Source organism: Scyliorhinus canicula, chromosome 7 (assembly GCF_902713615.1).
Source record: "Scyliorhinus canicula chromosome 7, sScyCan1.1, whole genome shotgun sequence".
NCBI classification, from domain to species: Eukaryota; Metazoa; Chordata; class Chondrichthyes; order Carcharhiniformes; family Scyliorhinidae; genus Scyliorhinus; species Scyliorhinus canicula.
The window spans coordinates 11,567,877-11,594,577 of record NC_052152.1 but is presented as its reverse complement, the minus strand read 5'-3'; the positions used below and the strand labels follow the sequence as shown (position 1 = coordinate 11,594,577).

At 46.3% G+C, this 26,701-nt stretch overlaps 1 protein-coding gene across 1 annotated transcript in view; it reads left to right on the top strand.

Moving 5' to 3' along the window:
- ncam2 (neural cell adhesion molecule 2) overlaps positions 1-26,260 on the top strand; it is a 1,376,879-nt gene extending 1,350,619 nt beyond the window's left edge. Inside the window, exon 13 of the mRNA XM_038801391.1 lies at positions 26,139-26,260. Coding sequence (XP_038657319.1) covers positions 26,139-26,209 — 71 coding nt within the window. The 3' untranslated portion in view covers positions 26,210-26,260. The remainder of the gene's footprint in view (positions 1-26,138) is intronic.
- The last annotated feature ends 441 nt before the right edge of the window (positions 26,261-26,701 follow it).

The following is a 26,701-nucleotide window of genomic DNA, read 5'->3' as shown; positions in this document are numbered from 1 at the left end:
AACCTTACTTTTTTAGGACACTACGGGCAATTTAGCATGGCCAATCCACCTAACCCGCACATCTTTGGACTGTGGGAGGAAACCGGAGCACCCGGAGGAAACCCACGCACACACGGGGAGGACGTGCAGACTCCGCACAGACAGTGACCCAGCCGGGAACCGAACCTGGGACCCTGGAGCTGTGAAGCATTTATGCTAACCACCATGCTACCGTGCTGCCCTATTATTATATTCCAACCCCGGTGGAGCCTACCGGGCATGGAAGGCTTCGAGAGTGCCCATTGACACCATATGCTCCCTCTCCAGGGACACCCGGCCTTGAATACAGTGGGCCAAGAAATCTGGCCAAAGGACCCCCTCTGGTGTCCTCTGCCTGGACCCATGATCCTTGAGAAACATGAGCTCCACCAATGAGAGGGACAGGGCAATCATTAATAGTACATCTGCAGAAATAGAACTGGCCAGTGTGGTACCGGCTAGAGAGGGAACCAATAGTGAACTGCTGGTACTTTGTCCATAGTGTTGTGAATAAAGTTGCTTTCTGTTTGACTCTACAAACTTGTGCTGGATTCTGCGTCCCCTTCACAAAAGTTATCAAACAGGATTCTTTATTCTACTGCATCAAATATTTATAAACATTAATGAAAAGCTTAACTCGAGGAAAGGACTGTTTATATTGGATATTTATGGCTAATGCTCTAAGTCTACCCGGGTACAATTGAAATTTTTCAGAACATAAAATTAGAAGAACTAGGAACAAGATTAGGCAATTCAGCCCCTCGAGCCTGTTCCACCATTCAATAATAATTAATCATCTTTATTGTCACTAGTAGGCTGACATTAACACTGCAATGCAGTTACTGTGAAAATCTCCTAGTCGCCACATTCTGGCGCTTGTTCGGGTACGCAGAGGGAGAATTCAGAATGTCCAATTCACCTAACAGCACGTCTTTCGGGACTTCATAAAATTTCTAGTGCAGAATTAGGCCATTCGGCCCATCGGGTTTGCACCAGCCTTTGGACCTGCCACCCTATCCCCGTAACCCAGTAACCCCACCTATATTGTTGGACATTAAGGGCAATTTATCATGGTCAATCCACCTAACCTCAACATCTTTGGACTGTGGGAGGAAACTGGAGCACCCTGAGGAAACCCACGCACACACGGGGAGGATGTGCAGACTCCGCACAGACAGTGACCCAAGCCGGGAATCAAACCCGGAACGCTGGCGCTGTTAAGGAACAGTGCTAACCACTGTGCTACCGTGCTGCCCACATGGCTGATCTCATCTTGGCCTCAACTCCACATTCTTGCCCATTCTCCGTAACCCTTCAACCCATTACTAATTAAAAATCTGTCCATTTCCTCCTTAAATTTGCTCACTGTCTCGGTATCCACCGCACCCTGGGGTAGCAAATTTCACTGATTCACGACCCTTTGAGAGAAGTAATTTCTTCACATCTCTGTTTTAAATCTGCTACTCCTTATCCTAAAACTAGGACCTTATTACTCATGATCCCTAATTGTTGGAGTTCCCAAGACCATGTGAACCAGATTATTTTGTCCAACAGACACAAGGAGAATTCCTTTCCTTGGGGCTTCTCAGACTCAGAGTTACTACCCAGGGGGTCAACCCAAGTCTCCAGCAGCTGAATGCCTGTTCCACTGCCACATCTGCTTGTCTAGTCAGTGTCAGAGGCTTTGATCTGCTCTATCTGCGGCCTTGGCTCTTACCATGCTGCAACTCACATGTCCTGGGCCTCTGCTCCTCGCTTCTTCCGCAACTTTTGCTCTCTCCCCATTGTCTCTGGCACTGCACACCAGCCTGCCACAGACACAGCTCCTTCCATGGAGGGCTCTCCATGGGCTGACTGGCTCCCCTGCTCAGGGCTCTTGCAGCCACCGTCCGCCAGAGGCCCCGTTACATTCTGCCACTGGAACCAATCTCTCCTTATTTACTCTGTCAAAACTCTTCAAGATTTTGAACACTTCTATAAAATCTCTGCTTAACCTTCACTTCCCTGAGAACATTCGGCTTTTCTGCTCTTGCCATGCAACTGAAGTCTGGCACTATCCTTGAAAATCTCCTGCACATCCTCTCTAAGGTCACATCCATGACAGGCTGAAGTGATTTGGCCTTAAAGCCTGGCCAAGGCCACTTGCTGGCTTTTTATTCTCAGCAATAATTTAGAAAGCCTTGACTCCCTTTTCAATGGCCTTCTCGAGTCGTTCTGCCAGCTTCAATGGGTTGTGTGCATACATTCGCGGGAACCGCCGTTCCTGAGCTCTCGATCAAATTGCACCATTTAGTTTATATTGCCTGTCCTCAGCCTCCCAAAATGGATCAATTTGCGCTCCCTGCGTCACGTCTATTTCATCAGGCTGTCGGAAGCCTGTTATTATTCTTCACACCATTCGCTACATTTCCAACTTTTGTGTCAGCCTCAAACTTTGAAATCAGGCCCTGTATAGATCCACGGTCAGGTTATTAGTGCTTATCGGAAGAGCAGAGGTCCTCGTAGCGACCTCTGGCGAACCTAATTCTTCCACTCTCAAGAAACAACTGCTCACTGCTTCTCTTTGCTTTCTATCCCTCTGCCAATTTCAGATCCATGCAGCCACAGCCCCTTTCATCTCATGGGCATCAATTTTGCAACCAATTCTATTGGCACTTGATCAAATAGCTCTTGAAAGTCCATGGGCAGGATTCTCAGAAAATGGGGATACCCCACGCCAGCAGGAAAACCGGTGCCAACGACTCCAGCGTCAATGGCCCCCCAAGGTGAGGAATTCTCACCTTTCTTGTGGGCTAGGTTGCTGATGGAATTGTTGGCACAGCTCCAGCCGGCACCGAAGGGCCTCCGTGAGTTTGTGAATGCGCAGACAGGCCGGAATACTTCCGCGCATGCGCCAAGCGTTCTCTTCCTCGCGCCGACCCCCGGGCAATATGGCGGAGCCCTACAGGGGTCCGGCGCGGAGGAAAGAAGCCCCCCCACGGAACAAGCCTGCCCGCAGATCGGTGGGCCCCAGCGTCAGGGCGGTGGGGCAGGATTTGCACCACCCCGGGGATTCTCCGACCAGGCGCGGGGTTGGAGCATCCCGGCCCATATGCGCAGCAAGAACCATGCTACCCTCATTCACCTACTCCTTTACTTTATCAAAGAACCTAATCCAGTTCATCAAAAAAAAAAATTGCCTTCAGCAAATCTTGTCTGACTTTCATTTACCCACACATATTTTTTCCAAGTGTCAATTAATTTCAGCTCAAATTAACGCCTCTAAACCTTCCCCACCTTCACAAGTGGATAGCACTGTGGCTTCACAGCGCCAGGGTCCCAGGTTCGATTCCCCACTGGGTCACTGTCTGTGCGGAGTCTGCAAGTTCTCCCCGTGTCTGCGTGGGTTTCCTCCGGGTGCTCCGGTTCCCTCCCACAGTCCAAAGACGTGCAGGTTAGGTGGACTGGCCATGAAAAATCGCCCTTAGTGACCAAAAAGGTTAGGAGGAGTTATTGGGATAAGGGGATAGGGTGGAAGTGAGGGCTTAAGCGGGTCGGTGCAGACTTGATGGGCCGAATGGCCTCCTTCTGCACTGTATGTTCTATGTTCAATTAGCCTCAATGGCCAGTAATTACTAAATTAGTCCCACACTCTTTTAGTGAAAAGGATTATAACATTTACAATCCTCATTTCAACCCCTGCCGATTTTCCTGCCAAAGGCTTTTTTCCAAGAGATTGAGGGAAGGATTACTTTGTTCATATGGGGCGAGAAGGTGGCCAGAGTTAGAAAGGTGCTGCCACAGAGGGGAAGGCAGGCAGGGGGTTTGGGTCTCCCGAACCTGATGTATTATTACTGGGCGGCGAATGTGGAGAAGGTGCGGAGCTGGGTCAGAGGTGTTGATTCCCAGTGGGTCAGAATGGAGGAGAGTTTGTGCAGGGGGTCGGGATTGGAAGCACGAGCAACAGTGTCGCTCCCAACGGCCCGGGGAAGTACTCAGGGAATCCGGTAATAATAGCTTCATTGAGAATTTGGAGGCAGTTTCGCCAACACTTCAGGTTGGGGGCAGGGTCAAGGGAAATGCTGATTCGGGGGAACCACAGATTTGAGCCAGTGAAGTAGGATGGAAATTTTCAGAAATGGGAGGAGAAGGGGATTAAGACACTAAAAGATTTGTTTCTTCAGGGTCGGTTTGCAGGGCTGAAGGAACTGGAAGCGAAGTATGGGCTGGAGCAGGGGGGAAATGTTTAGATACATGCAGGTTCAAGATTTTACCAAAAAGGAGATACAGAGCTTCCCGGTGGAACCGGCCTCCACATTGCTGGAGGAGGTGCTGACGACAGGGGGGACTGGAGAAGGGGGTATGTCAGCCGTTTACGGAGCTATTTTGGAAGAGGAGAAGGCACCACTGGAAGGGATCAAAGCAAAGTGGGAGGAAGAGTTGGGAGAGGATATGGAGGAGGGGTTCTGGTGTGAGGTGCTCCGGAGAGTGAATGCCTTCATCTCGTGCGCGAGGTTGTGGCTGATGCAGCTGCAGGTGGTATACAGAGCACATCTCACGACGGCGAGGATGAGCCGATTCTTTGAAGGAGTAGAAGATGTGTGAACGTTGCCGGGTGGTGGGGGGGGGGGGGTGTGGGGGGGGGGGAGCTGCTAATCACGTCATATGTTTTGGTCCTGTCGAAAGCTAGAGGATTACTGAAAGGAGGTTTTTATTGTAATTTCGAAAGTGGTGCACGTGAAACTGGACCCGAGCCCTCAGGAGGCCATATTCGGGGTGTCGGATCAGCCAGGGTTGGAAACGGGTGCGGAGGCAGATGTTGTAGCCTCCGCCTTGTTGACCCTCACGAAGGTGGACCCTAATGGGATGGAAAGCAAACTCTCCACCCTGTGCCCTGGTGTGCCCTGGGGTGGGGGGGACTTGTTGGAATTCTTGACTCTTGAGAAGGTTAAGTTTGAACTGAGGGGAAGGGTGGAGGGGTTCTACAATTCCTGGGCATTCTTCATCATGCACTTTCAAGAACTGGATAAAATTGAACATTAGTTGGGGGGTGTGGGTGGGAGGGTTGGGGGGAGGGGGGCGGTGTGAGTTGGTGGTGACTATGGGTGATTCCTGAAACCTTTTTGTAATTTGTTTATGTGAACATGCGGGCTAATGTTTGGGGTTTGGTGGGAGGATGGGATCATTGTTATTGATATGGGGATTGACATATTTGTTACTGATTATTGTTTATTGTTGGTGGGTGTAAATTTGGGAGAAAATGTGTAAAAGGAGGAGAATAAAAAATATTTTAAAAAAACAAAAACATTTACGATCCTCCAGACCTGTGCCCCCATACCCATACATTGCCATGTTATTATAATTATTATGGCCTTATTTACCATGTAAGGCCCAAATCTTCATATACTAATAAGAGATTGGATAAATATGTTGTGGGTTAATTTATTATGACTAGACAGAGAGAGAACTTAATTATAGGTATAAAGCTTGAAGGCATCACAGCTATGGGCGGCACGACAGCAGAGTGGTTAGCAAAGTTGCTTCGCAGCGACAGGGACCCGGGTTCGATTCCCGACTTGGGTCACTGTCTGTGCGGAGTCTGCACGTTCTCCCCGTGTCTGCGTGGGTTTCCTCCGGGTGCTCTGGTTTCCTTCCACAAGTCCCAAAAGACTTGCTGCTAGGTGAATTGGACATTCTGAATTCTCCCTCTGTGTACCCGAACAGGCGCCAGAGTGCGGCAACTCAGGGATTTTCACAGTAACTTCATTGCAGTGTTAATGTAAGCCTACTTGTGACACTAATAAAGATTATTATTATTATGTGTCTGTGCTCTGCTCAAAGCAAAAGTGAAACTAAGACTGGGTCACATGACACATTTCTCTTCGAGTGTTGTCATGCTGATAACGTTTAAGGGTATGCTGCAACATTCCCCTTTCTTTTTAAAGATCATTTCCCCATTCTAAAGAATTATAACTATTTACAAGACTATGTGTTCATCTTTAGCTACCATTTCAAAAGTATAGAGAACTGATGAATCTGTGAGTCTCTAAATGGTAAAGGTGATCTGCGGGCTTTGATTGATCACAGTAATCTGTGAGATTTTAATTCTTGGATGATGTTCCTGGTAGCATTTGGGATCCTGTCCTAGATGCAACAGGACTGTACGGTAGTGGAGGTACTGGAATAGATCTACTTTGTTCACAGCTGTGCCTCACCATTGTGCCTGTGTATGTCATGACTTCATTGGACTTTGGTTCTGAGCAAACCCTTTTTGCATCAGCTGGTTGCCATGTACCTTCTGTGGGACATTGGATGCAAATTTATTGTTCCAAAATGTAAACTTGGCAATTTTGTATGTACATTCTTATTGCACATGTTAGTTACTGTCTCTCGCCGTTTTGTCAGTTGCTCTCTAGTTTCTGAGAATGGGTAAAAGTAGGTAAATTGGCGCACACTGGTTTTCCAAACAATGAGCTCTGCGGGTGATAGAATACTTGCACTTAAAGGTGTTGAACTCAGGTATAGCATTGCAATATGTAGATCTTGCTTGGTTTGTCTACTTTTGAGAATTTGGGATTTCACCATGAGAATCATTCATTCAGTTTGGCCGTCAGATCTAGGATAATTTAGAGAAGAAGTAGTTTGATTGATATTCCACTTCCCACACATATCCTGAAATGACTTACCAATAAATTGCAGACTGTTGTCCGCAATAATTAAATACATTGAAAACAGCATTCGGAGTGTACACGACAAGTGTGCTTGATATATTGTGTAATTGTCAAATATCAAATTATTTGTTAAATTCATCAACGGTGACAATTAAGTCAATGCCATGGAAATGAAAGAGATCTAAAGTGATTTTGGACAGAGGATGGATTGGAGCCTCACGTGGAATCCATGCTTCTTTGTGCTGACTTGGCAAATGATCTTGGTGTACCTCGCACTTCTTGATTATTAACTTCAATGTCATTGTCCATACCCAGCCAATAGATTGTCTCTTTTGTGAGTCTCCTCATCTGATCCATGCCATTGTGTGAGTGGTGAAATTGTTGAAGAAGATCACATCATTCCGATTCCGATGTGATGACCTGCCTTTAAAAATGACTCTCTGGGAGATGCCTAGCTGGTCCCGATGAGGCCATAATGGTGTTTGTTGACATGTTCAATTGAAACGGGTCATCCCTTGATGATGGCTTTTCACAGTTTCTGTGGTTTAGAATCGTTCGCCGTTTCTTCTTGTAGCTGCTGGCATTGTGCTGCACAAAAATGTAGCAGATCAATTTGGAGAACATCTCCAGGTTCGATGGCAAAGAAGTGAACTTGTAGATCTAAGAATATTCTGATTTCATTGGGTTAGGCACCCTGTTCATGGTATCTGATGGCAACCATCAAGTTACCCCACTTGTATCTAATCTCACAGCTGTAACCTTGAATCTTTAGTGAGAGATGTTGCAATCTTGATGGTGCACTGGTCGATGTTCTTCGTCGAATCTTCAGTGATTTATGATCGGTCTCAAACACAAATCTTTTGTTAAATAGATGGCAACTACTCGATGTTAGAGTAGGTTGATTGTGATACATTCAGAGATTTTGAAGCAAGTGTAATCAGTTTTCCTTGTTGTAGTATGCGTGCTCACAGACCTTTCTATAGGGCATCTACCACCAGGATAGTCCTTTCCCTAGGATTGTAAAATTACAATGTTGATGCTCCTGATGAGGACTGTTTCAATGCTTCGAAGAGGTGTTGGTGGTCTTTGTGCCACAGGACTGGCAAGTCCTTTCTGAATAAGTTGCTGAGTGATGAAGATTTTGAGGGAAATTTGGGAATGCATGGAGGCAAGAATTAAAGAAATGAACTAGATATCTGTGAAGACTGTGTTTATCTTGAGGTGTTGGCATGGCTTTAATATCTTCTATCTTCCATGTGTCAGGACATATGCAAGCACTGGAATAATTAGAACTGAAGAAATGGATTTGCTACATGTGAGTGTTGCATATCAGGCTGTTAAACACCAATTCTTTATTGCATCAGTAAGTGCAGATTATGATCATGTTCTTGCTTTCTACCTCCCACAACAGCTATATCGTCTGTGATACAGATACATCCCGATACAATGCACATAGTGTGGTTCATTTGTGCTTGAAGGAGATACTAGATAATGGATAGTCCAAAAACAGTATCATTTGAATGGGCTATAAAATGTACTAATCCCTTTAGACTTTCCCGTGAGATGTACCGACCGACAACCATGCTTGACATCAATCTTTGAGATCAATTTTACACCTGCGCATATCAGATTAAACACTTCTAGTGTGGTTATTTTGTCAGGATAATGTTTCAAAGCTGCATTTAAATGTCGTGATAGAGGCACACCTTCAATGATCTGTCTTGTTTATGACATATGATTAAGATGCACAACTCTGAGCTCTGATGATCATCTCATGCTTCCGGCTTTCTCCATTTTGTCCAACGCAACCTTCAAATTGTCTTGTATGTGGATTCTGCACTTCTGTGCTGGATCAATGGATGGACTAGCATTCTCCTGCAAGTGTAATATTGCCACCCCCTTGAAACTGCCAATTTTGTCAAAATGTTAGAACATAGAACATAGAACACTACAGCGCAGTACGGGCCCTTCGGCCCTCGATGTTGCGCCGACCTGTGAAACCATCTGAAGCCTATCTGACCTACACTATTCCATTTTCATCCATATGTCAGGATAATGTTTCTATCCAGTGACCACTTAAATGCCCTTAAAGTTGGCGAGTCTACTACTGTTGCAGGCAGGGCGTTCCACACCCCTACTACTCTCTGAGTAAAGAAACTGCCTCTGACATCTGTCCTATATCTATCACACCTCAATTTAAAGCTATGTCCCCTCGTGTTGGTCATCACCATCCAAGGAAAAAGACTCTCACTGTCCACCCTATCTAACCCTCTGACTATCTTATATGTCGCTATTAAGTCACCTCTCAGCCTTCTCCTCTCTAACGAAAACAACCTCAAGTCCCTGAGCCTTTCCTCGTAAGAACTTCCCTCCATACCAGGCAACATCCTAGTAAATCTCCTCTGAACCCTTTCCAAAGCTTCCACATCCTTCCTATAATGTGGTGACCAGAACTGCACACAGTACTCCAGTTGCGGCCGCACCAGAGTTATGTACAACTGCAGCATGACCTTGTGACTCCGAAACTCAATCCCCCTGCTGATAAAGGCTAGCACACCATATGCCTTCTTAACAGCCCTATTAACCTGGGTGGCAACTTTCAGGGATTTATGTACCTGGATGCCGAGATCTCTCTGTTCATCTACACTACCAAGAATCTTGCCATTAGCCCAGTACTCTGCATTCCTGTTACTCCTTCCAAAGTGAAGCACCTCACACTTTTCCGCATTAAACTCCATCTGCCACCTCTCAGCCCAGCTCTGCAGCTTATCTATGTCCCTCTGTATCCTATAACATCCTTCAGCGCTATCCACAACTCCACCGACCTTCGTGTCATCTGCAAATTTACTAACCCATCCTTCTACACCCTCTTCCAGATATTTGTTCTGGATATTTTGATGTTAGATTTTGCATGAGGTGAAAGGAGAATTTCTGAGGTGATGTCTTGTGATGTCTGACTGATTCCATAGATTCTTACTCATGCAGAGCCTTTACCTGCCAGTCGATCTACAATCTCCGGATCTTTAGTTTCCACAATATAAAACAGCTGTGACTCCCTGGAGGATTAACTGTAATGACACTCCAAGACTGTGGATCCTGCAGATGTAATTGTGAACTGTTGTATGTTGAAATAGTCGCAGTAGTAGACTTAACATGGCCTTCAATCTCTGTGGACACACGTCTTTTAGAATTTGCAGGGGTAGTACGTTGACACTGCTTTTTGTTTTTGTCTATTTTTGCCAATAACGAGCAATTCTGACTTTTTTATGGCAGATAATTTGAACCTTGGCAAACATTTCAGATGGCCTGATGGCATCTGTGTCTTCCACATGATAGGCAGTGTGATACATGTTCACTGCTCTTCGTCTCATTGTGCACAGCATCATCATTTTCGAGTTTGTCAATATGTTTCTGACGGGATGTCAGCTGGTCATTCTTATTGCTTGCTGCAGTAATACTTATCCCAGGTACCACAGAAGAAAAAATGTCAAATGGATATTGCCTAAATGTCCTTGCAATCTCTGAGGTTGTCTGTGCGATGGTCTTTATATCTAAGTTCTGGATGTCCCTTGGCATGGGTTCCCATGCGAAGCTGGGTTCGCCACTGAATTGCAAGACCAACATTTACCATAAGTTTCCAGTTATTGTTTAATTTTAATCTTGGCATAATCATTTAGTTACCTTTAGTTTTTCTGCTCTTTCCTTTGAATGGGAGTATGTCTAGTTCTTACCCCGGGCGGGATTCTGTGATCCTGAGGCTGGGTTGATGCCGTCGCACGGCCTCAACACGGCCTCAGGATCAGCAATTCTGGCCCCAACAGGGGGTGAAGGCGCCGATTCTCCACCCTATGGAGAATCGCGTGCCAACGTCGGGGCGGCGTCGCACGATTTGCGCCGGTCCCAGGGATTCTCCTGCCCGGCCCTGGGCTGAGAGAATCCCTCTCCCCATCTTTGAGGTTATTGGCTTGTTTAGAAATGTTTAATGGCAAGCTGTTAAACCGATGCCACATCTAACCTTTCAGGTGGACATTAATGATCCAATGACACTATTAAAAAGAAGAGCTACAACACAGGGCCACTTGTGTGCCAAACAGCATAAGCAGCAAGTAATAGACAGAGCTAAGCGATTCCACAATGAACACATCAGATCTAAGTCTGTAGTCCTGCCACATCCAGCCGTGAATAGTGGTGGACGATGAAGCAATTTGTGGAGGAGGAGGCTCCACAAATATCCCCATCCTCAATGATGGAGGAGCCCAGTGCATCTGTGCAAAAGACAAGGCTGAAGCATTCGCAAAAATCATCATCAGAAGTACTGAGTAAATGGTCCATCTCCTTCAGAGGTCCCCAGAATCACAGATGTCAATCTTCAGCCAATATGATTCAGTCCACGAGATGAAGACACTGGATATTACAAAGACAATGGGCCCTGACAATATTCCAATAATAGTATTGAGGACTTGTGCTCCAGAACTTGTTGCACACCGAGCTGGTATAGCTGCAACACTGACATCTACCCGGCAATATGAAAACTTTCCCAGGTGTGTCCCATACAAAAGAAACAAGACAAATCCAACCCAGCCAATTACCGCCCTGACAGCCTACTCTCCATTATCAGCAAAGTGATGGAAAGAATCATCAACAGTGCTATCAAGGAGCACTTACTCAGCAACCTGCTCGGTTTGGGTTCTGCCAAGGTCACTCAGCTCCTGACCTCATTACAGCCTTGGTTGAAACTTGGACAAAAGAGCTGAATGCCAGAGGCGAGGTGAGAATGACTGGCCTTGACATCAAGGCAGCATTTAACTGACTATGATATTAAAGATCCCTGGCTAAACTGGAGTCAATGGGAATTAGGGGGGAAACTTTCCACTGGTTGGAGTCATACTTGTCAAAAAGGAAGATGGTTGTGGTGGTTGGAGGTCAATCATCTCAGGTCCGGAACATCACTGCAGGAGTTCCTCAGGGGAGTGTCCTAGGCCCAACCATCTTCAACTGCTTCATCAATGACCTCCCTTCCACCATAAGGTCAGAAGTGGGTATGTTGGGGCAGCACGGTAGCCTAGTGGTTAGCACAGCTGCCTCACGGTGCTGAGGTCCCAGGTTCAATCCCGCCTCTGGGTCACTGTCTGTGTGGAGTTTGCACATTCTCCCCCTGTCTGCGTGGGTTTCGCCCCCACAACCCAAAAATGTGCAGGGTAGGTGGATTGGCCACACTAAATTGCCCCTTAATTGGAAAAAATAATTGGGTAATCTAAATTTTAAAAAAAGAAGTGGGGATGTTTGCGGATGACCGCACAATGTTCAGCACTATTGAAATGAAATGAAAATGAAAATTGCTTATTGTCACGAGTAGGCTTCAATGAAGTTACTGTGAAAAGCCCCTAGTCGCCACATTCCGGCGCCTATCCGGGGAGGCTGGTACGGGAATCGAACCGTGCTGCTAGCCTGCTTGGTCTGCTTTAAAAGCCAGCGATTTAGCCTTGTGAGCTAAACCAGCCCCTTATTTACGACTCCTCAGATAATGAAGCAGTTCATGTCCAAATGCAGCAAGACCTGGACAATATCCAGGCTTGGGCTGACAAGTGGCAAGTTATATTTGTGCCACACAAGTACCAGGCAATGACCAACTCCTACAAAAGAGAATCTAACCATCGCCCCTTGACATTCAACGGTATTACCATCACTGAGCCACACACAATTAACATCCTGGGGGTGACCATTGATCAGAAACTGCGCTGTACTAGCCACACTAATACTGTGGCTACCAGAGCAGGTCAAAGGCTTGGAATTCTATGGCAATTAACTCACCCCTTGACTCCTCCAAAGCCTGTCCACCATCTACAAGGCACATGTCAGGAGTGTAATGGAATATTCTCCACTTGTCTGGATGAGTGCAGCTCCAACAACACTCAAGAAGCTCGAACCATCCAGGACACATCATCCCAATTGATTGCTCCCCCTTCCACAAACATTCAAACCCTCCACCACTGATGAACAGTAACAGCCGTGTGTGCCATCTACAAGATGCACTGCAGTAACTCACCAAGGTTCCTTCGGCAGCACCTTCTAAACCCACAACAGCTACCAGCTAGAAGGACAAGAGCAGCAGATACCTGGGTACCGCACCACCTGAAAGTTCCCCTCCAAGTCACTCACCATCCTGACTTGGAAATATATAGCTGTTCCTTTGCTGCTGCTAAAGCAACATCCTGGAACTCCCTCCCTATCAGCACAGTGGGTGTACCTACACCTCAGGGCCTGCTGTGGTTCAAGAAGGCAGCTCATCACCACTGGGTGGTGAAAGTAGATATGATAGCGATGTTTAAGAGGCATCTCGACAATACATGAATAGGATGGGATGAGAGGGATACAGACCCCAGATGTGCAGAAGGTTTTTGTGTCGACAGGCATCATGATCGGCGCAGGCTTGGCAGGTCGAAGGGTCTGTTCCTGTGTTGTACTGTTCATGTTCTTTGTTCTGAAGGGAAACTCGGGATGGGCGATAAATGCTGGCCTAACCAGTCACACCCGCATCCCATAAATGAATAAAAAAGAGTAGTGGCTGTATTGCCAGTGTTATGGGCCAGGGTTTAGAGAACCCCAAAGTGTACCATGGAGTTCACCTGACCCACAACCTTTGATAGATTGTGGTATGGGAAGAACATAGCCCACTCTCCAGGTGTGGTACAGCAGAAATAGAAAAGTATTTTTTAAAGCAAAACAATGAGTTCTATGAACTCAAGTTAACCTTTTTAAAACATACAGTGAACATCTTAGCAACCATCAATTCAAATACAACCACCAAAGAATACAACACTAAGTAATCCTTTAAGCTTTCCTTTTAACATCCATACGACTTAAAAACAAAACCTTTAACAGAAGCACATCAGGTTAAAGTAACTACTGAGAACATTTATAATTCTGAATTCACCAAATGATCAAGAGATAGTCTTTTCATGGCAGAGAGAACATCAGTACAGCTGATGTGTCTGGCTTCAGCTCCAACAGTGAAAACGAAACTAAAACACACCCTGCAGCAAACAGCCTAAAACAAAAGTAAAAAGCTGACAGACAGCCCAGCTCCACCCACACTTTGACATCACTGATAAACACCCATTACTTAAAGGTACATTTCTTAAACACCCATTACTTAAAGGTACTCTCACATGACACCAGTTTCATGGTCAATATTTACTCATCAATCAACATCACACAAACAGATGATCAGGCCCATATGACATTGCTTTTTGTAGGAGCTTGCTGTGCACAACTTGACTGCTGAATTTACTGCATTAGAATCCATAGAATCCCTACAATACAGAAGGAAGCTTTTCGGCCCATCGCGTCTGCACTGGTCCTTGCTCCGATGGAGCACCCCACTTTGGCCCAATCCGCGCTCCTATCCCCGTAACCCCACCTAACCTTTTGGACAATATTAGCATGGCCAATCCACCTCACGTTCACATCTTTGGACTGTGGGAGAAAACACATGCAGACACGGAGAGAACGTACAAACTCCACACAGTCACCCAAGGCCAAGATTGAACCCGGGTCCCAGTGCTAACCACCGTGCTACACCTGTCTGCCACTGTGCCACGACTGCAATTCAGAAGTCGATCATTGTTTGACTAACACTTGGCGGTGGATGTTGTCATGAGCGGTGCTATATAAATGCAAGTTGTTCTTTCTTCTGAAGGCTTGGCATTGCTCATTCACCATTTTACCTGTCAATCTTTGTGTGCAAATAACCCAAACAAAAGAATTTTCAGAATTGATTGGTCCTTGTCCTTTTACTCAAAACCTAATGATCTTGTGAGCCCCTTAGTCTAAATGCCCTCCATGCTCTGCTTCATCCCCCTGAACTAGATCCAGCTTTGTTTCCTTCCATGCTGGACTGCAAACCCACTGATCAAGAAAGTTCTCGTGTTCACTTTTCAGGCATTGCTCCTGTATTTTGCCCTTTACACTGTAATTTATATTTATTAAAATAATTGAAGATCTCAGTCTCACCACTCTAAAGATCTTGCACCTTTCTGCAATTTACCTTTAAATTTGCTTCTCTGCCTCCTCATTATTTGGTGGCTTATAATGTACAGCCAGCAGAGTAATAGCTCCTGCATTAGTCCTTAACTCTAACTAAATGGATTCTCTTTTTGAACCTTCAAGTACACCATCCCACTATAATGTCCAACCCTCCATTATTTCTTCCTGTCTGTTTTGAATACCCTCTTGCCAGGAATATTAAAAACCAATGTTTGATTATGATGGGTCTCCTCTGCTTTATAATTCTATGTAGCCGTTACTTAACTCCTTCCATGCCTTTATGCACATACACTCTTACTCCCATTTTAATAAACCTCACAATTCACCATTGCCTGATCTCTCATCATGTCTCAACAATCTTTACAATAATCGATAATATAATAGTAATATTTATTGGGTGTCAAAAATCAGCTTACATTAGCAATGAAGTTACAGTGAAAATCCCCTAGTCACCACACTCCGGCACCTGTTCTGGTACACAGAGGGATAATTCAGAATGTCCAATTCACTGAACAAGCACGTCTTTCGGGACTTGTGGGAGGAAACCGGAGCGCCCGGAGGAAACCCACGCAGATATGGGAAGAAGGTGAAGACTCCGCACAGTGACCCAAGCCGGGAATCGAACCTGGGACCCTGGAGCTGTGAAGCAACAGTGCTAACCACTGTGCGACTGTGCCGCTTTATTCTAACACTGGCCAAAATACTCCGGCTGTTGCGATTCAATTTAATCGCCGGCAGCGCAGCCCCGCCAGCTGGTTTTGAGTCGGCATGGGGTGGTTATAATGGGAAATTGCTCTGACAATCAGCGGTAAGATCGAATCCGGCCGCCGCCAATAGGCGTGCGGCCAAGAAACAGGCGACTGACGAGCCGGAGAACCCCGCCCACAGACTTCCCCAGTCTTTTGTCAACCTTATATTTTCTCTCTAATGTTTCACACTGCCGCCCAATCCTCAGAAAAATTAGCTTTAACTCTTGCCTACAGCCCTGGTTAACTTCCCCATGTGGACGTGGTTCCCAGGCCTATTCAGTTCTGACCCATTTAACTTGAACAGGCCCATGCCACTGCAGTGAATGATATGGTAATACTTAGCACTGTCCTCCATTCTCCAGGAATCCAATGCCATCCACCATTTTTCCAGACATGTAATGTGCTTCTCTCCTGCTGCTCCAGTAAGTCACACGCGCCTGACACTGGGTGTGATTCAGAAATGTCTACCCTCAAGATCTATAATTCCCTCCTTTGCTCCTGAAACACTTTACCTGTGGGAACTCAACCTTTCCTACCTTTGTTATCATCTCCAACATGGCCCCTGGCTTCTGCTTGTTCCCCTGCCCCCCCCAAAAAAAATATGTGCTGGATTAATTCAGAGATATCCTTTCACACTGGCACTTCACTGCTTCCAGAAGTGCGTGTCTGATTCACCGACTATCATATCCCCTGTGACCAGTGCAGTTCTCCACTTATGGTGCTCTGCTGTGGATTCCTTTTCCCCATTGTGCAGTGGATGTCCTCTCGCCTGCACTCCCCAGAAATGTTGCAATTCTCACCAATGTTCAGTGCTGAGCGACAGTTTGAGTATGACGCACTCTCATCTACTGCCTACCTTTTCATATCTTGCCAGATAGTTAGCAGCCCATCATCCGTCCACTCTGCATACACGGGGCTGTTTAGCACAGGGCTAAATCACTGGCTTTGAAAGCAGACCAAGGTAGGCCAGCAGCACGGTTCAATTCCCGTAACAGCCTCCCCGAACAGGCGCGGAATGTGGTGACTAGGGGCTTTTCAAAGTAACTTCATTTGAAGCCTACTTGTGACAATAAGCGACTTTCATTTCATTTTCATTTCATCCTCCTGAACCTGCTTAGTTACGGGTTTACCAACTCCGTAAATGCCTGTTCCTGAGAATGTGCAAAAATCTATATAATAACATAATGGGCTGAATTCTCATTCCCGCCAGTGGAGACTTGCTGCTCTCTCAGCTGGTACTTGGAGTGGCGCCCAGGTGCGGGCCTCTCTGTTACCATGTATGAAGTGCGTCAATATCATCAATACTGATCTTCTGCCTCATCTCTACTTTCCTGTCAGCTCGCCATATCCCTCAATTCCCTGAGAATTAAAAAAAATCTGCCAGTCTCATCCTTGATTATAGTTAATGATGGAATATCCACTCTGCATGGAGTAAACAATTCCAGAGATTCCCAACTACAGCAAAATAATCTACATTAATTCATAGGCAGAGACCTATTTTCTGCAGGTATCTAGGCTTTGCGCCTTTTTGAATGAAACAAAAACTTGAGGGCCAGGAATTCCCTGGCGCATTCTTCATTGCGATGCCTCGATCCATCATGGTGGACAGATCAGCACCCATTTCTCCTGCCATCTAAATTGTTGCTCCTTTTGTAAATTTTGTGTGCTTGTGTCTACCCTGATGCTTGCAAGTTGGTAAGCTTCAACAGCATGTTGCTTTTTTCAGCAAAACTTCCTGCTTCTTGTATTTTAGTCCCTTTTTCAATAAAGGATTATGAGACATAGGAGCAGGTTTAGGCCATTCTGCCCAGCCAGTCTGCTCCGCCATTCACTTATGGCTGATCTGTTTCTCATCCCCATTTTTCTGCCTTCTCCCCATAACCCTTGACTGTCTTAAAGACACTCAGTGATTTGGCCTCCACAGCCTTCTGCGGCAATGAGTTCCACAGATTCACCACCCTCTGGCTGAAGAAATTCTTCCTCGTCTCAGTTTTATAGTATGGTCCCTTCAGTCTGAGGCTGTGCCCCTGGGTTCTAGTTTTACCTATTAGAGGAAACATCCTCTCCATGTCCGCTCTATTGGGCAGCATGGTAGCATAGTGGTTAGCACAATTGCTTCACAGCTCCAGGGTCTCGGGTTCGATTCCCGGCTTGGGTCATTGTCTGTGTGGAGTCTGCACGTTCTCCCCGTGTGTGCATGGGTTTCCTCCGGGTGCTCCGGTTTCCTCCCACAGTCCAAAGATGTGCAGGTTAGGTGGATTGGCCACGTTAAATTGCCCTTCGTGTCCAAAATTGCCCTTAGTGTTGGGTGGGGTTACTGGGTTATGGGGATAGGGTGGAGGTGTGGGTTTGGGTAGGGTGCTCTTTCCAAGAGCCGGTGCTGACTCGATGGGCTGAATGGCCTGCTTCTGCACTGTAAATTTTATGACATCTATGATATCTATCCAGGCCTCTCAGTATGATGTAAGTTTCAATAAGATCCCCACTAATCCTTCTAAACCCCAATGAGTACAGATCCCGAGTCCTCAACCGTTCCTCATATGGCAAGCTCTTCATTCCGTTTAGAAACTATTCTGATCTTGTTTCCTTGGGTTAAAAGTGGATAACCTCAAACTTCGCTACATTGAACTCAGGTGATGCCTCCTCGCTTTAAACTATCATGGTATTTGGCCTGCTGTACCTGTATGCTAACATTTTGTGTTCCTTGTATGAGTACACCTAGGCTCTCTGAAAGTCAACATTTAAAACTTTCATGACTTTCAAAAAGTATTGTTTTTCTATTTTTCCCTAGTTTATACTCCATGTGCCACCGTCTATCTCTCTGCATCTTCCTCACAGCTTACATTCTCACTTGTTGTATATTGGCCAGAAACGTAGATGCATTATAGTGGATCTTTTCATCTAAGTCATGAATACATGGGCAGCTGGTGGCACAGTGGTTAGCACTGCTGGCTCACGCTGCCGAGGTCCCAGGTTCGATCCCGGTTCTGGGTCACTGTCCGCGTGGAGTTTGCACATTCTCCCGATGTTTGCGTGAGTTTCGCCCCCTCAACCCAAAGATGTGCCTGGTAGGTGGATTGGCCATGCTAAATTGCCTCTTAATAGGAAATAATTAATTGGGTACTCTAAATTTATTTTAAAATATTAAGAAAATGAATCGTTTGTAAATAGCTGAAGATCCTGCACTCAATCTTGCAATACTCCACTGAGAAGATCATAGGTAACTGAAGTGCCACATCCGTGGATCAAACAAATGCCTGCAATTGCTCACCAATTTTGTTTTTCTCCATTCTCCCATGGGTTATGGCATCGCTGACAAGACCAGCTTGTGTTGCCCATCCCATCTCTAATTACCCTTAGACTGAATGTGCGAGGCATGTGGGCCAGACCGAGTAACAATGGTAGACTTCCTAGAGGACACTTGTGAATCAGGTGGGCTTTTTACAACAACAACTGTCGTCCTCCCGAGACTAGCTTTTTATTCCACATTTATTAATATTTAAATTCCGCTAGCTGCCATGGTGGGATTTGGATCGGTGCTTCCAGAGATTGAGCCTGTGTTTCAGGATGACAAGACTGGTGACATGACCATTGTGTTACCAATACCCTGTGTTGGAAATATTGAACAGGTCACAGAGGATAAATCACCTTCTCTCCTTTTCCATCCTCCCCATGAGAGGACAGGTGGGTTCTCATTTTAACAGTTCAACTGAAAGACTTTGTGCTGGATTCTCTGGTCCCTCAGCCGTGTGTTACTCTGCAGTGCTGTTCGCTGGTGGCGGCGTTCTCCGCACCTGCTGCTGTAAATGACGTTTCCCATTGAAGATACCCCACGCTGCCAGAAAACGCGAAGGCGGGATGACTGCCGGCAGGAGTATAGAATTCCAACAACCAGAGAATTACGGCCAACATAGAACATACAGTGCAGAAGGAGGACATTCGGCCCATTGAGTCTGCACCGACCCACTTAAGCCCACAGTTCCACCCTATCCCCGTAACCCAATAATCCCTCCAACCTTTTTGGTCATGAAGGGCAATTTATCATGGCCAATCCACCTAACCTGCACATCTTTGGACTGTGGGAGGAAACCGTAGTACCCGGAGGAAACCCACGCAGACACGGGGAGAACATGCAGACTCCGCACAGTCAGTGACCCAGCGGGGAATCGAAACTGGGACCCTGGCGCTGTGAAGCCACAGTGCTATCCACTTGTGCTACCGTGCTTCCCTCCAACACCTCCAACAGCACAGCACTCTCGCAATCTCACAGTGCCAGCCCAGGTATTCAACTGTTCCAAAGCGTATTCCTCAATACCTTATATTGTTCCACTCTGTCTATATTCATTATACGTCCTGTTATTCTACTGTAGCTATTCTACATAGATTAATAATGTAAAAATAGACAATGCTGGAAATCCTCAACAGGTCTGTGGAGGGAGGAACAGGGATAACATTTTGAGTTTGCATGTCCTCTTCTTCAAAGCATCATTATCAGTTTTCCAGCATCCGCAATATTTTATCCTCCATAGATTATAATGTTTCACAGAGTACATCCTCCACAGATCACACGTCTAAGCATCTAGAGGTGTTTATGTCCTCTGCACCCAATTGATATTTTGCACACATACTCTAAACCTGCTCTTCAATGTGTCTGCTGACTAGATCCCATTGTTCCTTTGAGACTCTCCTCTATTTCTCCAAAGTGCCTGCATATCGCATTGTTTTACAATGTTCTATATCCTGCTATCTCAGTGTGTTTTCTCACAAATGCAATAAAGTTGGGGATAGATTACAAATAAACAGACATCACCTCAAGTAACACTTCACTCGTGTATCAATTGAAATCTCTCTCCTGCATTACAGCAAGCAAGGGAGCGAACATACAAAATGGCTTAGTGTGTGTGAAGTGAAATCCGAGATATAAGCAAATAAACGTAAGTGATTACTTAATGAATGAACAATGGGGTATCACATTATCAATTTTAAGGTTGTACATTTCCTGAAGCCCATGATGTCACTCATTTCGTGAAGACCTTAATGGCCTGGATTTTGCGGCCAGTTTCTGAACAAGGACACTCGCCGCTGACCTCGATATCAGCTCACCTCTTTGAGAGGTCGAGCATTCGCTGGAGCAAGAACTTTATCTCTCACAACGTACAGTTGATTGTAGTGCTTTTTAATGGAGAAAATGTCAAAATGCAGTGATGTCATCAAGCTGCCTAATTAGTCAATCACATTCAAGAATCCTCATAGACAGCCAAGCAGGAAATGAGGTGCACACTCCATCAAATCACTGAGAAGAAAATTGTAGTGAGAAAAATCGACTGAGACATGAACATCGTGTTAAAATAAAAGCAGAAGTATGAGCAATCCTTAACAAATGTAAAAAGATAGGGCAGAGCTTTCTGATTGTTTTTGAAGTGTCAGCTCGGGCGGGAAAAGCAGAGTGTGGCCTGCCGCCGACTACGTTGCTGGATTTTCCTGCCTTATTGCTGGACCCTGAAAAAAATAACTGAAGGGGCGTGTCTGATGACGTCATGCTGGCAGGGTGGGCTAGAATGGGTTGCAGTTTTCAATGGAAGGCCTGTTTGAAAAAATAAATAAATAAAAGAAAGAACGTCACATGAAAGCATCCCCCACCAGCCCCGCAGGACTCCCCACCACCCCCCACCCCGCACCCCAATGGAACTCTCCGAAAACAGATACGGAAAATCCCGCCCATAGTATTTAATCATTACAGGAAAAATTTACAATATTCCACAAAATATAAAATTACTTTTCCGTTCCAGATCAGGGGCTGGTTTTCTCTGGTCCCCAGCCGCATATTTGCGGCAGCACGTTGTTCCCCTGGTGGCGGGATTCTCTCCTCCTAGCCACTAATCAATGGAATGTTCCATTGAAAAACACCCCCAGGTTACCTGTATGGCATGGGCCTCCTCCACGGGAAAATGAAAATCGCTTATTGGTCACGAGTAGGCTTCAAAGAAGTTACTGTGAAAAGCCCCTAGTCGCCACATTTCCGGCGCCTGTCCGGGGAGGCTGGTACAGGAATCAAACCGTGCTGCTGGCCTGCTTGAAAAGCCAGTGATTTAGCCCAGTGAGCTAAACCAGCCCCTTCAAAATACCAGCAGCAGCAGTGGTTATTAATTGGGCCAATTAAGGACTTAAATAGGTCCAAGTGCAAGTCGGTCACTTGAGGCCACCCCAAGCCCTTGTTACACTTCAAGTAGATTGAGTAGGCAGTAGGAATATCATCTGCTGGATTTTATGTGGACCACCTGCCTTCGAGCCCATTGACAACCCATTGAATACATGAATAGGATGGAATACATAGAACATTGCAGAAGGAGGCCATTCGGCCAATCAGGTCTGCACCAACCCACTTAATCCCTCACTTCCCCCATATCCCCGTAACCAATAACCCCTCCTAACCGTTTTGCTCACAAAGGGAAATTTATCATGGCCAATCCATCTAACCTGCAGTCTTTGGACTGTGGGAGGAAACCGGAGCACCTGGAGGAAACCCACGCAGACAGGGGAGAACGTGCAGACTCCGCACAGACAGTGACCCAAGCCGGGAATCGACCCTGGGACCCTGGAGCTGTGAAGCCACAGTGCTAATCACTTGTGCTTACCGTGCTGCCCGTGCTGAATAGAGGGATGCTGACTCCGGAAGTGCAGAAGGGTTTTAGTTTAGAAAGGCATCATGATTGGTGCAGGCTTGGAGGGCTGAAGGGCCTGTTTCCTGTGCTGTACAGTTCTTTGTTCTTGAAGGACCGAGAATCTTTCCCACGTTTACAGTTCTTCAACCTTTTTTGTGGGATTTCTAACAGGGATATGAGAGCAAGAAAGGAGGAATCAGCTAAGCTCACAATTGCCAGCTGCGCAGCCTGTGGCTAAGTGCTAAATGACAAACTGCAACTTCAGGATGTTTTGTCTTCATCTGTGTTTCACTAAATCCTCATCTGTGGCCAAATTCAATGGTTGAAGACACTACAAACTCAAGGCCTTTCATGGGACTGGTTAGAGATTAGCATCTACAGAATAGCATAAATTATTGTACATTGTCTTGTGCGATTATTATCAAAGAATCGCCAGAGTCATCAGAGTATATATAAAAGTATTTGCATTAATTTATTCACCAAGCCCAATCTGCCCTTCCTTTTTTGTTAAATAACCTTTATTGTCACAAATATTGTTACATTAACACCGCAATGAAGTTACTGTGAAAAGCCCCGAGTCACCACATTCCAGCCCCTGTTTGGGTACCCAGAGGGAGAATTCAGAATGTCCAAATTATCTAACAGCACATCTTTCAGGACTTGTGGGAGGAAACCGGAGCACCCGGAGGAAACCCACACAGACACGGTGAGAACATGCAGACTCCGCGCAGACAGGGACCCAAGCCGGGAATCGAACCTGGAACCCTGGTGCTGTGAGCAACAGTGCTAACCACTGTGCTAACGTGCTGACCCCTCCCAATCTCTATAAGCTACTTACACCCTGTAAGCATCCACAGTCTCTGTTTCTAATTCTGGGATCTTGTGTATCAATCATCATATCTAGTCAGCACTGAGCTCTGGAATTTCCTCCATAAATCTGTCTATCTCCCTGTCTCCCACTTTTCCTTAAAGACATTCCTTAAAACATACCTCAACTCATCCACACTAGCCAGATTATAGCTAGTTGCCAACACAGCAGGATTGTCCATGTAGTCCCAGGAATGGAGGATCAATCTCCAGGATACTGCAAGTGAGCAAAAAACCGGGAGAAAAAATCACAGAGACATCAGCATTGTGTTCTTGGTTCACTTTCCTTAAACATTTTTATTTATTATTTATAAAGAGGATCAGAGAAGGAAAAACAAGGCTATTTTACTGTCAGTAAGGATTAATCTACTGGACAAGAGAGGGTTGAACTTTCCTGGCCCGCTGAAGATGGGGCTGGAGAAAGGCAGGGAACTTCAATATCTTCCGATTATGATGAATGTCGGAATTTCAGATCTAATTGTATTATATGTATTTGGTGCTGTGAGGAGTAAAAACCTGGGTTAGGTGCTGTGTGCGACTGCTCTGTTTTAAAAATCCTGGTTTGCAAGACAGCATTGGCATTTTGGGAGCCACAGGTACAATTAAAACATCGTAAAAGTTTGGACAAATGGATATTTGTGTATATTAAGAGGGTTCCTGCAGAGTAGTTAATTAGAGACATTGTGTTCGGCTGAGCAAGGTGATGTATCAATGGGAGGAGCCAAGGGTTGAAGGATCAGGTGTTGAGGTTTTGAGTTTTAGTTTGTGGCTGGAAGGCAAGGTGAGAGGTTTCTGCAGAAATCTGAAAAGTCTGCTTGTTCTGACAAGGTTCAGGTCTATCTCTTTAAACAGTCTCATGAGACAGCTCTGTACAGCAGGTTTTCCTGAGTGCTAACTGTATTTAAAAGTTGGATTGAGATGTCAGATTTTTAAAAAAATTCAAAGCTTTATTGTCACAAGTAGGCTTACATTAACACTGCAATGAAGTTACTGTGAAAAGCCCCTAGTCGCCGCATTCCGGTGCCCGTTCGGGTACACAGAGGAAGAATTCAGAATATTCAATTCACCTAACACGCATGTCTTTCGGGACTTGTGGAGGAACCAGAAAACCCAGAGGAAACCCACGCAGACACGGGGGAGAACGTGCAGACAGTGACCTAGGCAGGGAATCGAACCTGGGACCCTGGTGCTGTGAAGCCACAGTGCTAAACTACTATACCACCTGGTTTTATTGTTTGAGTGGGAAAGAAAAGATAGCAGTATTGTCTTACTGTATTGATTCGCATTGTTTAAGGAGTAATTGTAAGCTGTTTCCTTGTGTGATGTTAAAGATATTTTAATACTATGTAGAAATAAAGTTTGTTTTCATATATTTTGCGTGAATTCACTCCTGGAGGGAGGTATCCTTTCCTCACAGTCTCACAAAATTAAAATGAAATATTGGGGTTTCTCTCTTACAATTACTCCTTGAACATGTGGGCATACCCACGAAAGGAGGGGTATGCGGTGCAGAGCGGGTATGAAGGGACCCTCTGGAAGGTTTGGGGAGCAGTGGAAGAGTGGGGCTCCTGGAGGGGAGGGAGCCCAAACGGTGGTGTGGGAAGGCCTGAAAGGGATAGCCCTCAGTGACCCCATAGAGGGGTTGTCATCACTTGGGGAGAGGTGAACTAATGCCCATGTGTGTGTGGGAGGCGACATTGCCCTGGTGGGGAGTGTGGGGGACCCACAAGTTCACTTAGAGATCGGGACAGCCCTCTGAGGACCCGGTCTGGTCAGCGAGTGATGAAAAATATTCTAAGTGTGGGCTAGCCCTGAAAGAAACTCCCCAGGGCCCGGAAAAGTGACTAAGTGTGGTTAGATAGCGGTGGGGAACGTGCCATCAGAGCCGGCAGGCACCTCCCAGCAAAACCCGTGTGAAATGCCACTTAGAAACATTTCCGTTAGGCCGCACCCCTTGTGTGCTAATATAGTGCTAATTAAGTCCACCAAGTAATCCAACAACCTTGGTTAATAATCCAATGATCATAGGGTCCAAATCCTCTCATGGCTGTTTGAGAAGTTGACTTCAGTTTTAAAAAGCCTGAGGCTGGCATCGGTAGAAATATCTGTGAAATTTTCAGACTGTTGTAAAACACGAAACTAGTTGACTGAATGTGAATTAGGAAAGGAAACCAGGGGCAGGCTTCTCTCAGCCTGGGGCCGGGCCCGGAGAATCCCCACAACCGGCGCAAATCGTGCCACGCCGCCTTGGTGCCGGCGCGCGATTTTCCGCAGAGCGGAGAATCTGCGCCATTGGTGCCGGCATGGTTGGCGCCAGTCGGGGGCCGCTCTACGTGGCCGGCCCACCTATTCTCAGCTCAGGATAGGTCGAGCGGCCGTCGTAAAAACGCCGAGTCCCGCCGGCGCCATCCACACCTGCTCTCAACCGGAGCGAACTCGGTGTGGAAGGGTCAGGGTGTGGCCTGTGAGGGGGGGGAGGGAGGGGTCCGGCCCCGGGGGGGCTCCGATGTGGCCTGGCCCGCGATCGGAGCCGACCGATTGGTGGGCTGGCCTCTCTGGCTGGCGGCCTCCTTTCTTCTGCGCCGGCCCCAGTAGTCCTGCGCCATGTTGCGTTGGGGCCGGCGCGTTGAAGGAAGCCACTGCGAATGCGCGCATTGGCGCCGGTGCCACTGCGCATGCGCGGATCCCGCGGCGCCCAGTTCATGACAGGATCAGCAGCTGGAGCGGTGTGGTCACTCCAGTGCCGTGCTGGCCCCCCTGTAGGTGCCAGAATTGCTGATCCTCAGGCCGTGTTGATGCCGTCGAGAAATGCGACGTAGTTTCTGACGGTGTCAACACTTCGCCTCATGATCACAGAATCCCACCCCAGCTGTCCTCAGCCCGTCTGAACCTGTATATATGCCAGTCACACACCAATATGGTTGATGCTTCACGCATGGTTACAAGAAGAAGGCCAGTTAGGGGTTGGGCAATAAACGTGGCTGTGCCAATGATGCCCATGTCTCCAGAAGATTAACGAAGGCTAAATTGGAAAGCTATTGTGTGGGCCTCTGGGAGGGCAACTGGTTAAAGAAATGTGGTGAGATATTTCTGGAGGCAGAACAGTATTCCCGTATTAATTTTCTCCTTCCTCTCTCTGTTTATAGCTAATGTCGTCCTTGCCAACCTGAAGCCAAACTCAACCTACCAATTCAGAGTGGCAAGCGGTAAATGGTAAAGGCCAAGGAGAGCACAGCCAGATGGCAGCCTTTCAGACTCTTCCAATCCGTAAGTAGCTTAAAGCATCTGTTTCTTCCAGTAATGGAAGGCTTCTGACTAATATCCAAAGTCCTTTTCATGTCACTTCATAATCCATTGTAATGCCTTGTCAAAAAGAGAGAGACATACTTACTGCAAATCGCTCCTGAGCCCTTCTTACATGATGTTCTGCAGTTTACAAATAGAATTATGGTCCCAGCAGTACGCTGAAAATGATTAATAGATATATTTATTTTCTCCGAAGGGAGGATTGGCAGTTGAACAAGCCACCTGAAGATGTATACGTGAACCTCTGGTGTTGGTCTTTGCCCAATTAACGTACGTTTTTCCAACACAAGGTGGACATATTGTTAGCCAAAATCCACGACTGATAGGTGTCATAACATCTGGGGTGATGGGTGGGGGTGGCCTCAATGCACTCTCGAAGAACGTACCCCCTTCCTGCCCGCCT